The sequence below is a fragment of the Triticum urartu genome, chromosome 1 (genome assembly GCF_003073215.2).
Source record: "Triticum urartu cultivar G1812 chromosome 1, Tu2.1, whole genome shotgun sequence".
Taxonomy (NCBI): Eukaryota; Viridiplantae; Streptophyta; class Magnoliopsida; order Poales; family Poaceae; genus Triticum; species Triticum urartu.
In genome coordinates, this window is record NC_053022.1 from 558954802 (window position 1) to 558972872 (window position 18071).

General features: G+C 42.0%; 1 protein-coding gene across 1 annotated transcript; it reads right to left on the reverse strand.

Annotated features, from left to right (window-relative positions):
- Positions 1 to 13757: 13757 nt before the first annotated feature.
- On the reverse strand, positions 13758 to 15918 carry LOC125533144 (29 kDa ribonucleoprotein A, chloroplastic-like). The gene is made up of 3 exons (XM_048696902.1): positions 15469 to 15918; positions 14735 to 14836; positions 13758 to 13955 (listed from the first exon to the last, which is right to left on the reverse strand). Exons 1-3 carry the CDS (start codon positions 15808 to 15810, stop codon positions 13758 to 13760), a joined length of 642 nt encoding a protein of 213 aa, XP_048552859.1. The 5' UTR covers positions 15811 to 15918.
- Between the last annotated feature and the right edge of the window lie 2153 nt (positions 15919 to 18071).

The following is an 18071-nucleotide window of genomic DNA, read 5'->3' on the forward strand; positions in this document are numbered from 1 at the left end:
TAATAGATCTAGAAAGAATTGGTCTAAGAAACTTAATGATGCATTATGGGCTTATAGAACTGCTTATAAAAACCCCATGGGTATGCCTCCATATAAGATGGTTTATGGAAAATCATGTCACTTCTTGAATTAGAACATAAAGCTTATTGGGAAATCAAAGAGCTCAATTATGATTTCAAACTTGCCGGTGAAAAGAGTTTATTTGACATTAACTCACTTGATGAATGGATAACTGTAGGACCTTGAAGTAGATGTGTCTAGAGGGGGGGTGATTAGACACTTAATGCTAAAGTTGCAATTTTTAAGCTTTTTCGGTTTAGGTGGAGTTTAGGCACAATTTCAACATACACAATACATATCAAGCAAGTATGCAAAGAGTGTATAGGCAGCGGAAAGTAAAGCATGCAACTTGCAAGAATGTAAAGGGAAGGGTTTGGAGAATTCAAACGCAATTGGAGACACGGATGTTTTTCCCGTGGTTCGGATAGGTGGTGCTATCCTACATCCACGTTGATGGAGACTTCAACCCATGAAGGGTAACGGTTGCGCGAGTCCACGGAGGGCTCCACCCACAAAGGGTCCACGAAGAAGCAACCTTGTCTATCCCACCATGGCCATCGCCCACGAAGGACTTGCCTCACTAGCGGTAGATCTTCACGAAGTAGGCGATCTCCTTGCCCTTACAAACTCCTTGGTTCAACTCCACAATCTTGTCGGAGGCTCCGAAGTGACACCTAGCCAATCTAGGAGACACCACTCTCCAAGAAGTAACAAACGAGGTGTTGATGATGAACTCCTTGCTCTTGTGCTTCAAATGATAGTCTCCCCAACACTGAACTCTCTCTCATAGGATTTGGATCTGGTGGAAATAAGGTTTGAGTGGAAAGCAACTTGGGAAAGGCTAGAGATCAAGATTCATATGGTAGGAATGGAATATCTTGGTCTCAACACATGAGTAGGTAGTTCTCTCTCAGAAATAGGATGCTGGAAGTGTAGGCTTAGTCTGATGGCTCTGTCTCTGAATGAAGAGGAGGTGGAGGGGTATATATAGCCTCCACACAAAATCCAACCGTTACACACAATCTACCAATCTCGGTGGGACCGAGTGAACAAACTCGGTCGGACCGAAAAGGTAAACCTAGTGACCGTTAGAGATTTCGGTGGGACCGATGTGCTAGGGTTAGGGTAAATCCAAAACTCGGTTTGACCGATTACTCAAACTCGGTGGGACCGATTTGGGTAATAAGTGAAAACAGAGAGTTGGCCAAGCAAACTCGGTGGGACCGATTGCATATCTCGGTGGGACCGAGAATAATGCAATAGGTAATAGAGAGTTTGCAAGCCCATCTCGGTGAGACCGAGATCCCATCGGTGAGACCGAACTGATTAGGGTTTGGCAGTGGCTTATGACATGTGAAACTCGGTGGCGCCGGATAGAAATAATCGGTATGACCGAGTTTGGCTTAGGGTTTAGGTCATTTGTGGATATGGGAAAGTAGCTGAGGATTTTGGAGCATATCATTAAGCACTTGAGCAAGAGGCTCATTAGGCAACACCTCATCCCTCCTTTATAGTATTGGCTTTTCCTATGGACTCAATGTGATCTTGGATCACTACAAATGTAAAATGAAGAGTCTTGAGCTTTAAGCTTTAGCCAATCCTTTGTCCTTAGCATCTTGGAGAACTTCCCACAACCTTTAGTCCATGCCACTCCATTGTTGAACTTATCTGAAACATACTAGATAGAAATGTTAGTCCAACAAGAGATATGTTGTCGTCAATTATCAGAACCACCTAGGGAGCACTTGTGCTTTCAATCTCCCCCTTTTTGGTAATTGATGGCAACATACATCCAAGCTTTAGATAAAGATATAAAGAACAACAAGTAAAGCTTTGGAAGGACATGTAACAAACATAGGCTCCCCCAATCATATATGCAATCATATGAATATAAAATATAGAAGCATGTGAGAGCATGATCATGACAGAGTAGGCAATGTGTTACATGTATCTTGGCCATATGCATCAGAGCAAAAGATTATCAAGGAAGATACCTTCATGCTCATGAGTCCTTCTTGCAAACAGTATGTACATAAGCAAGAATTCCTCATACTCATGATTTTGATGCATGCACTTACCTTGTTGTCTTTGAGTTGGCTTAGGATGGAATGAACCTGCACAAACAAAGTTAGATAACACAGGTACATCCACTAACTAGAGCAAACAAAAGAAACCACAAGGATACCAAGACTGGGATGACATATAGAGAGTAAGTACTAGGTACTACATTGAATTCAACATGTCCCCAAGAGTAAAGATATGCAATGAATTTGATGAATTTGACTGATTTCTTTCCCTTAGGTGTCTTGCTCCCCCTGAATCTTACATGGGATATTGGGAGAAGATAGGAAACAGAAAATCTAAGCTGAAGGATACCACTGGATAGAACTTAATGCAAATAAGCGTATATATGAACATGTCTTTCCCCCAAAAAGACATGTGACATCTCTCCTCTTGAAAGTATTTTCTCTCCCCCTGGAAATCTCTCTCTCCTCCTTAATAACATTTGGGAAATCTGGGATCCTTGAGACTTTCTCTCCCCCTTTAGCTTTGATGTGATCTCTCTCTCCCCCTTTGACATCAATTTCCAAGAAGGGCTTTCTGGAATCCGTCGTATAGGTTTGGTCCTTGAGACTCAGCACAAAGCAATGGATAAAACTGTGATGCTTGTAGAGGACAAGATTCATTTAGTGGAGCTGGATCAGAAGAAATATAGAACAACTGGCAAACTGTTTTTCTGAATGCAAAGTCGGTGGCACCGAGTGGCATATTTCGGTGGTACCGAAAAGGTTCGGTTGGACCGAGAATTGCAAGTCGGTGAAACCGAGTTTACACAGAGAAAAACACTTGTCACCTCAGCTCGCTAGACATGTAGGATCTTACAAAGATTTGCAAGGAATTAAATGCAGAAAATGCAGAACAAAAACCAAAAGAAAAGAGACTGAAAGATCTAGATGAAGTTGTTTTTTTTAAAAGAAAGAAAAAAACATGCATGAGACAAATGCAATAACACAAAGAAAGAACACAAGAGAACTTCATCTAGAGTTGAGCGGTGACATAGTCACCTATGTTAGAGTATATTGACTTAGGAGTCAAGTGAGAACACTTGATCATAGGCCATACTCATCGTTTAGGCTCAAAATGGGGTTGCCATTTTTCGTTTAAGCATCTTGATGTATTCACATCTCGTTGAGTTGCTTTGACTCATGTCTTGGAGTAAAGCTTCTCTAAGATGGAATAACATACCTTGGGTGGTGGTGTGGTTTTTGCTCATGTAGTTGAACTTGTGTGGGTGCTCAAGGTTGATGTAGCTCATCAAAAGTTGGGAGCACCACTTGGAGGGTGAGTTCATCTACCTACATGGGTTAGTTCTTGCAAGGAAGAGCGCTTGTATATCCAAAAATGACAATCATGAAGCTCAACATAGAATTTGTCAAAGGATATGTTTGAATGGTTTTGTGCTTCCTTGTCTTCAACCACCATTGTGTAGAGACTTGGTGATGTAGAGATCGCTCAATATGTGAGTGAGTCGCAATCTCATAGAATTAGATTCAACCAAGCACCTACATGGGTTAGACAACATGCAAGGTACAAATATATCCAAGACATAAGATAGTCATCATAAGAGATATATCATGGATTAGTTATAAGCTCATGTCTTGCATGTATCCAATGGAGTTCCTACTCCAAGTTCAAAGCATCAATAATGTTCATTTCTCCTCTCAACCTGCAAAACACTTTCTCATCAAGTGGTTTAGTGAATATATCTGCTAATTGCTTATCAGTGCGAACATGCTTAAGATCAATGTCACCCTTAGCAACATGATCTCGAATGAAATGATGACGAACTTCAATATGCTTAGTTCGAGAATGTTGTACAGGATTATGTCCAATTTTGATAGCACTTTCATTGTCACAAAGTAGTGGAACATGTTTCACATAGATTCCATAATCTTTAAGAGTTTGGGTCATCCAAAGTAATTGAGCACAACATGAACCAGCGGCAATGTATTCCGCTTCGGCGGTGGATAAGGATACCGAGTTTTGTTTCTTGGAAGACCAAGATACGAGAGATCTACCAAGAAATTGACAAGTACCTGAAGTGGACTTTCTATCAACCTTGTCTCCGGCATAATCCGAGTCGGAATAGCCAACAAGATCAAAAGAAGATCTCTTAGGATACCAAATGCCAAAGTTTGGTGTATGAATTAAGTATCTAACTATCCTTTTCACGGCCTTAAGATGACATTCTTTAGGAGCAGCTTGATATCGTGCGCACATGCACACACTTAGCATAATATCGGGACGTGAAGCACATAGATATAACAATGAACCAATCATAGAGCGATAAACCTTTTGATCAACCGGTTCACCATCTTTGGTCAAATCATTATGTCCACTAGTAGGCATGGGTGTAGACATACCTTTGCACTCTTGCATATTGAACTTCTTGAATAAGTCCTTGGTGTACTTTGTTTGAGAGACAAATGTACCTTCCTTAGTTTGCTTGATTTGCAAACCGAGAAAGAATTTGAGTTCACTCATCATAGACATCTCAAACTTCTCTGACATTAGCTTTCCAAACTTTTCACTAAAGAGAGGGTTAGTTGAACCAAATATGATATCATCAACATAAATTTGGCATACAAATAGTTCTCCATTAACCCTTTTAGTAAAAAGAGTAGAATCAATTTTACCAATTTCAAAACCACTTGCAATAAGGAACTTGGTCAAGCATTTATACCATGCTCTAGGAGCTTGTTTAAGACCATAAAGAGCTTTGTGAAGTTTGTAAACATGATTAGGTTTGTTAGGATTGACAAAGCCGGGAGGTTGTTTGACATAAACTTCCTCCTCTATTTCACCATTTAGAAAAGCACTTTTAATGTCCATTTGATACAAGGTGATATTATGGTGATTAGCATAGGAAAGTAAGATGCGAATGGACTCAAGTCTAGCAACGGGAGCATATGTCTCACCATAGTCCATACCTTCGACTTGTGTGTACCCTTGGGCGACGAGACGTGCTTTGTTGCGAACCACTTGTCCATCTTCATCTTGCTTGTTGCGAAACACCCATTTGGTAACAATGATGTTGTGGTTGTTGTCGGGCTTCTCAACCAATGTCCAAACTTGGTTTCTCTCGAAGTTGTGTAGCTCTTCATGCATAGCGTTTATCCAATCCGGATCTTCCAATGCTTCTTCAACCTTCATAGTTTCAATGCTAGAGATGAATGAATAGTTTTCACAAAAGTTAGCTAAACGAGTCTTTGAGCGAGTGATCCTCCCAGTTTGTATATCATTGAAGATTTGCTCGACGGGATGATCTTTGGCAATTCTTGCTCGAACTCGTGAGAGCTTTTGCTTGGGTCTTCGTTGAGCATCTTCTTCATCTTGTTCTTCTTCTTGGCCTTCTTCATTGTTGATGTTGTCATTCTCTTGTCGTGGTGAAGAAGGAGGTTGTTGATGTTCGTCTTGATGCATTTCCTTGTCTTCTTCATCTTGGTGTGTCCCACTTGTGGATGCTTCCGTGTCGATTCTTGGTTCACCTTGTTGTGAAGTAGAAGCTTCCACTTGGACGGATGAAGTACTCTCCTTTACCTCCGTTGGACGAACTTTGCCAATGGACAAGTCTTGGATTGCTTCCGAAGGGTCTTTGTCTCCTACATCAATTGGCAATTGCTCTACTTGCGAGCCATTAGATTCATCAAACTTCACATCTACCGTCTCTTCAACTTTTCGGGTGAAATTGTTGTAGACACGGTAAGTGTGAGAGTTCGAGCCATAACCGAGTAGGAAACCTTCATGAGATTTAGGAGAAAACTTTGAACGACGATGCTTATCAAGAATGTAACACTTTGAGCCGAATACTCTAAAGTATCCAACTTGGGGTTTGTTACCGGTGAGAAGCTCGTATGCGGTCTTGCCGAGTAGCTTGTGAAGATACAAGAGATTTGTTGCGTGACAAGCAGTCTCAAGCGCTTCTGCCCAAAAGTGCTTCGGCGTCTTGTATTCATCAAGCATCGTTCTTGCCATTTCGATGAGCGTCCGGTTCTTCCTCTCAACAACTCCATTTTGTTGAGGTTTGTACGTAGCCGAGAACTCGTGTGAAATCCCCTCTTCGTCAAGAAAGGTGTCCACATTTGCGTTCTTGAACTCCGTTCCGTTGTCACTCCGAACCTTCTTGATCTTCACGTCAAACTGATTTTGGGCCTTCCTAGCGAAGTTTTTGAAGATCTTCTGGACCTGCAACTTGTCATTAAGAAAGAACACCCACGTAAATCTTGAAAAATCATCAACTATAACTAGACCAAAAGAATTTCCACCGAGACTCTTGTAGGCGTTGGGACCAAAAAGATCCATATGAAGTAGCTCGAGTGGCCTCCTTGTGGTCATGATGTTCTTCACGGGATGCCTTCCTCCAACCTGTTTACCTGCTTGACAGGCACTGCAGAGTCTATCCTTATCAAATATGACATCGTGAACTCCAAGGATATGATTTCCTTTAATAAGCTTGTCAAGGTTTCTCATGCCAACGTGACCTAGTCGTCTATGCCACAACCAACCTTTTGAGGATTTAGCAATAAGGCAAGTTTTAGGTTGTGCCTTTTTAGAGAAATCGACAATGTAAAGATCACCTCTACGCATACCGGTAAAGACCATTTTATGATTGTCTCGACGAAATACTTGGCAATCTACCTCAGTAAATAGAACATTCAAACCGAAATCAGCAAGTCTAGATACTGAAAGTAAGTTGTAGCCGAGAGATTCAACGAGCATGACATTTTGAATGGAACTATCATGTGAGATGGCCACCTTACCAAGGCCAACCACTTTACCCTTTGAATTATCACCAAAGGTGACATATTTCCGAGGACCGTCATTTTCAGCAAGCTCACGGAACATCTCTTCATCTCCAGTCATGTGATCAGTACATCCACTATCAAGAACCCATTCCTTTCCTCCTGACGCATATCCCCGAAGATTTGCCGTAAGACCAAAATGTCTCATTGCATCATCAAGATCGAAGTCACTATCATCATCATCATCATCATAGTATCCATGTTCATCATGATCTTGTGACTCATCATTTCCTAGAGAGGGTAATTCATTAGATAAATGATCATCAAAGTGGTCACTTTTATGAATTCTTATAGCTTCGAATATAATATCACTAATGATTCCAACATCCCCTTTAGCATGCTTGAGATTGGTAAGCTCAAATAGACAGTCACCAAACTTAGGATCACTAGAGTTCATCTTACTCAAGGTAATAGATTTATGGAGAACTTCATCCAAATTTTTTAAGGTGTGATCGGGAAATCGTTCCTCAAGAAATTTCCATATAGTATAGGCACAATTAAGAGTAGGCAAACTAGCAATCAAATTTTTGGGCAATCCTCTAATGATGAGCTCAATAGTTCTAAGATTGCGAATCATGTCAATATCTTCATCTAGGGTAGGATGCAAAGGATCAATATGAGCTGCACAAGGACTAGCAATATACTTGTTCAAATGATATTGATTGAAAATTACAAGCATCTTATTTTTCCATTCATGAAAATACTCTCCATCAAGAATAGGCACTCTATGTCTAAGACTCCCTAAAGTAGACACATCCATCTTCCACCAATGGTGATTAAACCAAAGCAATGGAGACCAAGGCTCTGATACCACTTGTAGGACCTTGAAGTAGATGTGTCTAGAGGGGGGTGATTATACACTTAATGCTAAAGTTGCAATTTTTAAGCTTTTTCGGTTTAGGTGGAGTTTAGGCACAATTTCAACATACACAATACATATCAAGCAAGTATGCAAAGAGTGTATAGGCAGCGGAAAGTAAAGCATGCAACTTGCAAGAATGTAAAGGGAAGGGTTTGGAGAATTCAAACGCAATTGGAGACACGGATGTTTTTCCCGTGGTTCGGATAGGTGGTGCTATCCTACATCCACGTTGATGGAGACTTCAACCCACGAAGGGTAACGGTTGCGCGAGTCCACGGAGGGCTCCACCCATGAAGGGTCCACGAAGAAGCAACCTTGTCTATCCCACCATGGCCATCGCCCACGAAGGACTTGCCTCACTAGCGGTAGATCTTCATGAAGTAGGCGATCTCCTTGCCCTTACAAACTCCTTGGTTCAACTCCACAATCTTGTCGGAGGCTCCCAAGTGACACCTAGCCAATCTAGGAGACACCACTCTCCAAGAAGTAACAAACGAGGTGTTGATGATGAACTCCTTGCTCTTGTGCTTCAAATGATAGTCTCCCCAACACTCAACTCTCTCTCATAGGATTTGGATCTGGTGGAAAGAAGGTTTGAGTGGAAAGCAACTTGGGAAAGGCTAGAGATCAAGATTCATATGGTAGGAATGGAATATCTTGGTCTCAACACATGAGTAGGTAGTTCTCTCTCAGAAATAGGATGCTGGAAGTGTAGGCTTAGTCTGATGGCTCTGTCTTCGAATGAAGAGGGGGTGGAGGGGTATATATAGCCTCCACACAAAATCCAACCGTTACACACAATCTACCAATCTCAGTGGGACCGAGTGAACAAACTCGGTCGGACCAAAAAGGTAAACCTAGTGACCGTTAGAGATTTCGGTGGGACCGACTGAATCAACTCGGTGGGACCGATGTGCTAGGGTTAGGGTAAATCCAAAACTCGGTTTGACCGATTACTCAAACTCGGTGGGACCGATTTGGGTAATAAGTGAAAACAGAGAGTTGGCCAAGCAAACTCGGTGGGACCGATTGCATATCTCGGTGGGACCGAGAATAATGCAATAGGTAACAGAGAGTTTGCAAGCCCATCTCGGTGAGACCGAGATCCCATCGGTGAGACCGAACTGATTAGGGTTTGGCAGTGGCTTATGACATGTGAAACTCGGTGGCGCCGGATAGAAATAATCGGTATGACCGAGTTTGGCTTAGGGTTTAGGTCATTTGTGGATATGGGAAAGTAGCTGAGGATTTTGGAGCATATCATTAAGCACTTGAGAAAGAGGCTCATTAGGCAACACCTCATCCCTCCTTGATAGTATTGGCTTTTCCTATGGACTCAATGTGATCTTGGATCACTACAAATGTAAAATGAAGAGTCTTGAGCTTTAAGCTTTAGCCAATCCTTTGTCCTTAGCATCTTGGAGAACTTCCCACAACCTTTAGTCCATGCCACTCCATTGTTGAACTTATCTGAAACATACTAGATAGAAATGTTAGTCCAACAAGAGATATGTTGTCATCAATAATCAAAACCACCTAGGGAGCACTTGTGCATTCAAGAACCCAAGCCTATGAGAATGCCAGGTTGTTTAAGGAAAAAGTTAAAAGATGGCAAGAAAAAAGGATACAAAAGCGTGAGTTTAATGTAGGTGATCATGCTTTGCTATACAACTCTCGTTTAAGATTTTTTGCAGGAAAGCTTCTCTCTAAATGGGAAGGCCCTTACATTATCGAGGAGGTTTATCGCTCCGGTGCCATCAAAATCAACAACGTCGAAGGCACAAATCCGAAGGTGGTAAACGGTCAAAGAATTAAACATTGTATCTCAGGTACTCCTTTAAATGTTGAGATGAATATAATTAATACTGTGACACCGGAGGAATACATAAGGGATACTTTGGTATGTGGTACGGTAAGTAAACCGACTCCAAAATGTTTCCAATAGCAAATTTTCTCTGTTTTCGAATATTTAGGAAAATATGAAAATTAAAAGTAGTCTAAAGAGTGCACGAGGCAGCCACAAGGGTGGAGGGCACGCCCTACCCCCTGGGCACGCCCCTGCCTTGTGGCCACCTTGTGTGCCCTCTGGACTCCCTTTTCTTGCATGATAATCCTTTTGGTCGCTAAAAATTCATGATATAATCTGCCGAAGGTTTTTACCACTGTACCACAACAAAATCCTCCGTTCTTGTTTCGAGTTGTTTTTCTGGCAGATCTAGATCGCCATGACATCTCCGAGTGCCCTCAAGGATAGGTTTCTCGAGAAGGCCATCAACCCCTACCTTGCGGAGGTGCTGCAACACCCTCAAACCATTGATATGCATGAGGGGGTGCTGCACATCCGCGACGTTGAAGGGCCAAAGAAGACCGGAAGCGTGGAGACAAGACTCAAAGCGATGGAGCAGCAAGTTTTCAAGTGTCAAGGGATGGTGGAACATGGACTCAACGCCAATCACGTGATGATCGCAGAATTTACCCATAATCACAAGATGGATTCCAAGAACATTGGGGAGGCCATCTTCAAGCTTCATGAGAAAATCGAGCATCTCCAAGCCCAGATCTATGACCCGCAAAACCAAAACTGTGAGTATGAATACAGATTTAAGAGGATGAGTTTGGCTGCAGATTTGAGGATCCCGGAGACTCGTTCATCTTTCTACGATGGTGAGCCTATGCCTTGGAAGATGGATGACAATCCTACTACATCAACAACTCCATCATCACCTCCGAAGAAAGAGACATAAATACATGGGTATGGGCACTCCCCTTGGCAACTGCCAAGCTTGGGTGAGGTGCCCCGGTATCGTTTCGCCATCACACCTTTATCTTTATCGTTTTTCTTAGTTCGATCCTTTTGATTATATCTTGATCTAGTAGAATAAAGTTTTTAGTATAATATAGCTTTGAGTTTTTTTATCTCTATCTATGTAATCGAGTCCGTGAGTTATATAATAAAGAATAGTTTTTGAGTGAGGGCTTTAATTTCTTGCTCTAATCTTGAGGGAATAAAATAATATAAAAAATAATATAAAAGGAAATAAAAAGATCATATGTTGATCTTATGGAAAGTAATGACTTCACATATAAAAAGTATGATGAATAAAAGTTGTTGAGAGTTGACAAACATAGTTTTGGTCATTGTTGCAATTAATAGGAAGTAATAAAGAAAGAGAGGTTTCACATATAAATACACTATCTTGGACATCTTTTGTGATTGTGAGCACTCATTAAAATATGACATGCTAAAAAGTTGAGATTGGACAAGGAAGACAACATAATGGGTTATGTCTTCTTACATCCGAATAGAAGTTATATTGTGATGGATCCTCCAACATGTTGAGCTTGCTTTTCCTTCTCATGCTAGACAAATCCTTTGTACTAAGTAGAGATACTACTTGTGCATCCAAACATCCCTGAACCCAGTTTTGCCATGAGAGTCCACCATACCTACCTATGGATTGAGTAAGATCCTTCAAGTAAGTTGTCATCGGTGCAAGGAATAAAAATTGCTCTCTAAATATGTATGATCTATTAGTGTGAAGAAAATAAGCTTTATGCGAACTTGTGATATGGAAGAAATAAAAGCAATGGACTGCATAATAAAGTTCTTTATCACAAGCGGTAATATAAAGTGGCGTTCTTTTGCATTAAGATTTTGTGCACCCAACCATAAAAGCGCATGACAACCTCTCCTTCCCTCTACGAAGGGCCTATCTTTTACTTTTATCTTTTATACAAGAGTCAAGGTGATCTTCACCTCTCCTTTTTTACTTTTATCCTTTGGTAAGCACAGTATGTTGGAGCTATATATATATATCCACGCGGATGTAGAGGACTATGAACCATTATTGTCAACATTACCCTTGAGGTAAACCATTGGGAGGCGAAACTATAAGCCCCTATCTTTCTCTGTGTCAGATTGAAACTTTGAACTCAAGTATTGCATGAGTGTTAGCAATTGTGAATGATTAAATGATAGTTGAGTATGTGCACTTGCTGAAAAGCTCTTATATTGCCTCTTTCCAATGTTATGATAAATTGCAATTGCTTCAATGACTGAGATCATAGTGTTAGTTCTCAATGAAGTTTTTGATTCATACTTTACCTTGCAAACGAATTGTTACTTTGGCATACGAATCTATATGACAATATACGTTGATGTCCTAAAGATTATCATGATGCCCTCATGTTCGTATCTTATTTTTATCGACACATCTATCTTTAAACATGTGGACATATTTTTTGATTTTGGCTTTCGCTTGAGGACAAGCGAGGTTTAAACTTGGGGGAGTTGATACGTCCATTTTGCATCATGCTTTTATATCATCATTTATTACATTATGGGTTATTATTACACATTATGGCACAATACTTATGCCTTTTCTCTCTTATTTTACAAGGTTTACCTGAAGAGGGAGAATGCCGGCAGCTGGAATTCTGGACTGGATAAGGAGCAAATATTAAAGACCTATTCTACACAACTCCAAAAGTCCTGAAACTTCACGGGGAGTCGTTTTGGAAAATATAAAAAATATTGGGCAAAGAAAGCACCAGAGGGGGAACACCAGCCATCCACAAGGGTGGGCGCGCGCCCTACCCCCTAGGTGCGCCCCCTGCCTTATGGACCACCTGGCAGGCCCCCGATACCCATGTTCTGCTATATGGTGTGTTTTAACCTAGAAAAAAAATCAGAAGGAAGCTTTTAGGACGAAGCACCGTCGTCTCAAGGAGGAACCTGGGAGAAACCAATATAGGGCTCCGGTAGAGCTGTTCTGCCGGGGATACTTCCCTCCGGGAGGAGGAAATCGAAGCCTTCGTCATCACCAACGATCCTCTCATCGAGAGGGGGTCAATCTCCATCAACATCTTCACCAGCACCATCTCCTCTCAAACTCTAGTTCATCTCTTGTATCTGATCTTTGTCTCAAAACCTCAAATTGGTACATGTGGGTTGCTAGTAGTGTTGATTACTCCTTGTAGTTGATGCTAGTTGGTTTATTCGGTGGAAGATCATATGTTCAGATCCGTAATGCTATTTAATACCCCTTTGATATGAACATGAATATGCTTTGTGAGTAGTTACATTTGTTCCTGAGGACAATCTTGTGAATTTGGTATTCGTTCGATATTTTGATGAGATGTATGTTGTCTTTCCTCTAGTGGTGTTATGTGAACGTCGACTACATGACACTTCACCATGATTTGGGCCTAGGGGAAGGCATTGGGAAGTAATAAGTAGATGATGGGTTTCTAGAGTGGCAGAAGCTTAAACCCTAGTTTATGTGTTTATTCGTAAGGGGCTGATTTGGATCCATATGTTTCATGCTATGGTTAGATTTATCTTAATTCTTCTTTCGTAGTTGCAGATGCTTGCGAGAGGGGTTAATCATAAGCGGGAGGCTTGTCCAAGGAAGGGTAGCACACGAGCACCCACTACTAGGAAAAAGGCTACTAGCAGCACGGGTAAAATGGCTACTAGCAGCGCAGGTACCGGCACTACTAGTATCGCGCTACAACTAATAGTTTGTAGTAGCATGGGTTAAACCCGCACTACTACTAACTTTGTTAGTAGTAGCGTGTGCCACCCACGCTGCTGCTATTTCATACCCGCGCTACTACTAACAAAATAGTAGTAGCGTGTCTATAATACGAACGCTACTAGTATCCTAAATACTAGTAGCGAGCAGTTTCTTCCCACGCTACTACTAACTTATTAGAAATTAAAAAAATAGAATCAATCAATTCCATTCTATCACACAATTGTCGTATCTACTATCACAGTTCCTCATTGTAGAGGCAACTCATGTATAATTCATATCTTTTACATAAATAAGAGTGTAAACACAGTGTTGTGCGTGTCAGCTACCTACGTAAGTGGCTCTTGCCATGCAAATTCAAAACTTTACCACTACTTCTAGACATCAAAGACTGAGACACGTTGTTATGGTCCGATCCAAAAATTGGCTCACTCGTCAATGCGTGGCGCCTTCCCAGTCTGATCTCGCCGCCTGCAGCTGTGACGAAACACAGCGGGCAGCCTCGACGAGCCACAGTTGTGACGCCGTCACGCCCCTCGCCCTAGCCCTCAGCTCAAGCAGGCCCCGGTCGATGGCGGCCTCGTGCCACGCCACCAGCGGCTGGAGGAAGCCACTGTACACGTGCCCCGCACCCTAAAATCCGAACACCATTCAGATTCGGATTCAGAATTGGTCACATACCGAATCAAGTCTATCTGAAATGTTGATTATCTCTCGGGCTCGGGGTGTCTGATCGACTGCTTACCCGTATGCTGGGGTGTCAGAGGTAGATGACGAGCAGCAGCTTCGCTTCTCCATACATCGGCAGCCACGACACCGTCTAGTCCACGAACCTATCGACGACCGTCGGCATTGCCACCAAAACCCTGTAGCACTACCAACAGAGGTTCAAAAACTTCAGATTCTTCAGAAGAATGACACGGAAAAATAATGCGGTGCATGTCGATGAAAAAGACAATCAGTGAAAAAGACAAGGAGCATACTAACCCCTTCAGGCAGTGAAAATATAATGTAAAGTAGTAAAAGTGGAACATGGCTCAGCATTTGCATTGATAGGGACAGATATACAATTTGGGATCCACTAGGTAAATAAATAATTCTCATAAATCAACAGCATTGTCTGCATTTAACATACTATAAATAGTGTCGACATCCTTGAGGAAAACCCAAACATTATTCTGATTACCCAGCAGGAACTAGCAATCCCCATTCCCCAACACATCTAAATCTCAGAGCATGGTTAGATAAGATCCAAATACTTAGAGGTGGAACTCTGAATCCCCTTGGCACTATAGAAACCTGTAGAGAACTAACTTTTTCATGACATCTTATAAAATTTATCCACATATAGTCATTTAAACCCATTTAATGTACCAAGATAAGGTGGTTTAAAACAGATGAAGTCTTCTTACATAGCCATTGAATTGCTCGACGGCGACAACAACGTCCTCCACTGAACCCATTATGACGAATTCAAATCCACGGCTCCGTCCGGTCATTCTATTGTATACAATCTGCAAGAAATGAGATACTATATCATTCTGAAAAAATAAAATATTCAAGGCTTAGTGCTCAGCTCTGCTACAATTGAACATTGAGTAATTTACTGAAGAAATTCGAACTTAGTTCAAGCCGAGACCATTTTACAACATCTTATCTTATGTAATCCCAAAGCCATGTTCCACTTTTACTGATCAGTGGGAGGCACAACCGCACAAGCACAGCCTGCCCCCAAGTGCTCTATTCTTTAATTCTCCCCCTAAAAATTCCCACCCATGGGTTAGCATCAAGATATACCTTCTAATCCATCTGGCCGCCTTTGGATTAGTATTTATCGTGGACTCCCCCGACTCCACTGGAGCGCTCTCGGCACTGCACTGAAGTACTGAATTTACGAGGCCTCTGAAGTACTGAACCAACTCCAACTTACTTCATGCCGAGAAAAATTTACAGTACCTTAGGACACAATCTACACAGCAACAATTCCACATCCCTTGGACAACCTGACACTACACTAAAACAAAACGTCCTGACTCCGAAGTCTCTATCTTAATCATGCAATGCCCAGAAGAATTTCACTTTGGCCCGTTATAATTCGCGCCAAACTAACTGTTAGTTAACAAGACTAGAGAGCGTGAATTTATACCTCGACCATCTCGACGGAGCCGGCCTGCTCGAAGAGCCCGGCGAGCTGCGCGCTGTCGATGGTGAAAGGCAGGTTGCCGACAAAGGCCTTGAGGTCCTCGGAGTACTCGGCCTTGGAGTCGCCTCCGCCCTCGCCCTCGCTCGGCTCCCCCTCCGCGTCCTCCATCTCGAACTCGGATGACACGGCCATGGCCACGGGCAGCAGGAGTCGCCTCCGTGGCGCTAGCAGCGCCGACACGGCGTGCAGCGGGCCGCAGGTGAACGAGGTGGCGGCGGCGGGCCTGGTGGCGGAGGGGAGCGGGATGAAGTGGTGTGAGAACGCGGTGGAGAAGAGGGTGGCCATGTAGGAACTGCGGCCATGTCGGATCTGGACGGAGGGGAGGGGGGGGCGGGGCTTGGGGGAGTGTTGCGCGTGGCCGGTGCTCGCCGGAACCGGCCGGCGTGGGTGGCGGCGGCGAGGAGATCGTGGGGATAGGAGCCGGGGTGGGGTGGACCGAGGAACATGTGAGTTTGTGAGAGTGTTTTTCTTAGGGATGAGAGAGAGAGTGGTGGGGTGGGAGTGGATCGGGCCGGCGTGGACACGCTTAGTAATAGCGTGGGGGACTTACCAGTGCTATAGCTACTCACTTAGTAGTAGCGCAGGTTTTATACCCCTCGCTACTACTATGGCCTGTCCCGAGGGCATGGTAGAGACAACTTAGTAGCAGCGCGGGTTTATACCCCTTGCTACTACTATCAACTTAGTAGTAGAGCGGGTTTTATACCCCTCGCTACTACTAGTTAGCAGTAGTGCCCCCTTTTAGACCGCACTACTGATAAGCTTCTGTGTATAAGGTTTTCCCTAGTAGTGACCGGTCCACCCACATATCAAATTATCAAAGTAACGAACGCGAGTCATATGAGCATGATGAAAACTAATTTGACAATAATTCCCATGTGTCCTCGGGAGCAATTTGCTTTATATAAGAGTTCGTCCAGGCTTGTCCTTTGCTACAAAAAGGATAGGGCCACCTTGCTGCACCTTAGTTACTTTTGTTACTTGTTACCCGTTACAAATTATCTTACCACACAACTATCTGTTACCGATAATTTTAGTGCTTGCAGAGAATACCTTGCTGAAAATCGCTTGTCAGTTCCTTCTACTCCTCGTTGGGTTTGACACTCTTATCGAAAGTACTATGATAGATCCCCTATACTTGTTGGTCATCACTGAGATAGAAGATATCAATGTTACTATTAAGCTAGCGAACAGAGATACTATTTCACCGCTTCAGATTGTTAGAGATGTTGAAGTCTTGTGTGGAAAGATTAAATACCCTACTGATTTTCCAGTTCTTGTTTCCCCACAAGATGATTTTTATCCCATTATATTTGGGAAACCTTTCTTGAATACAGTTAATGCTAGGATTGATTGTCATAAAGAAACTGTCAGTGTTAACTTAGGTGATGTATCTCATGAGTTTAATTTCTCTAAATTCCATAGACAAACTCATGCTAAAGAATTCCCTAGTAAAGATGAAATTATTGGTCTTGCTTCTAATGTTGTGCCTCCCACTGATCCATTAGAACAATATTTGCTAGACCATGAAGATGATATGCATAAGAATGAAAGAAATGGAATAGATAAGATGTTCTTTGATCAACCACCTATTCTAAAACACAATTTGCCTGTTGAAACTATTGGAGGTACTCCTCCACCTAAGGGTGATCCCATGTTTGAATTGAAACAATTTCCTGATACATTGGAATATGCTTACCTTGATGAAAAGAAGATATATCATGTTATTATTAGTGCTAACCTTTTAGAACATGAAGAAAAGAGACTATTAGAAACTCTGAGGAAGCACCATGCCGCTATTAGATATACTCTATGTCAGCACAAGATTAATGTGGAGCCCGAATGCTAAGCCAGTTGTTGATCACCAACGATGATTAAATCCTAAGATGAAGGATGTGGTAAGAAATGAAATATTAAAGCTTCTAGAATCAGGTATAATTTATCCCATAGTTGGTAGTAGATGGGTGAGCCCTGTTCATTGTGTTCCTAAGAAAAGAGGTATCATTGTCATTCCTAATGATAAAAATGAAATTATTCCACAAAGAATTGTAACTAGTTATAGGATGGTAATTGATTTCAGGAAATTAAACAAAGCTACTGGGAAAGATCATTACCCCTGGCCGGTTATCGATCAAATGCTATAAAGACTATAAAGCATACACACTTTTGTTTCTTAGATGTATATTCTTGTTATTCTCAAATACCTGTGTCATTAGAAGATCAAGAGAAAACCACCTTTACTTGGGACTTATGCTTGTAGATGTATGCCTTTTGGTTTATGTAATGCACCTGCCACCTTTTAAAGATGTATGACTGCTATATTCTCTGATTATTGTGAAATGATTGTTGAGGTTTTCATGGATTATTTTTCATTTATGGAACGTCTTTGATGATTTCGTAAGCAACCTTGATCGAGTTTTGCAGAGATGTGAAGAAACTAATCTTGTCTTGAATTGGGAAAAGCGCCACTTTATGGTGAATGAAGGTATAGTCCTTGGGAATAAAATTTCTGTAATGGGTATTGAAGTTGATAAAGCTAAAGTTGA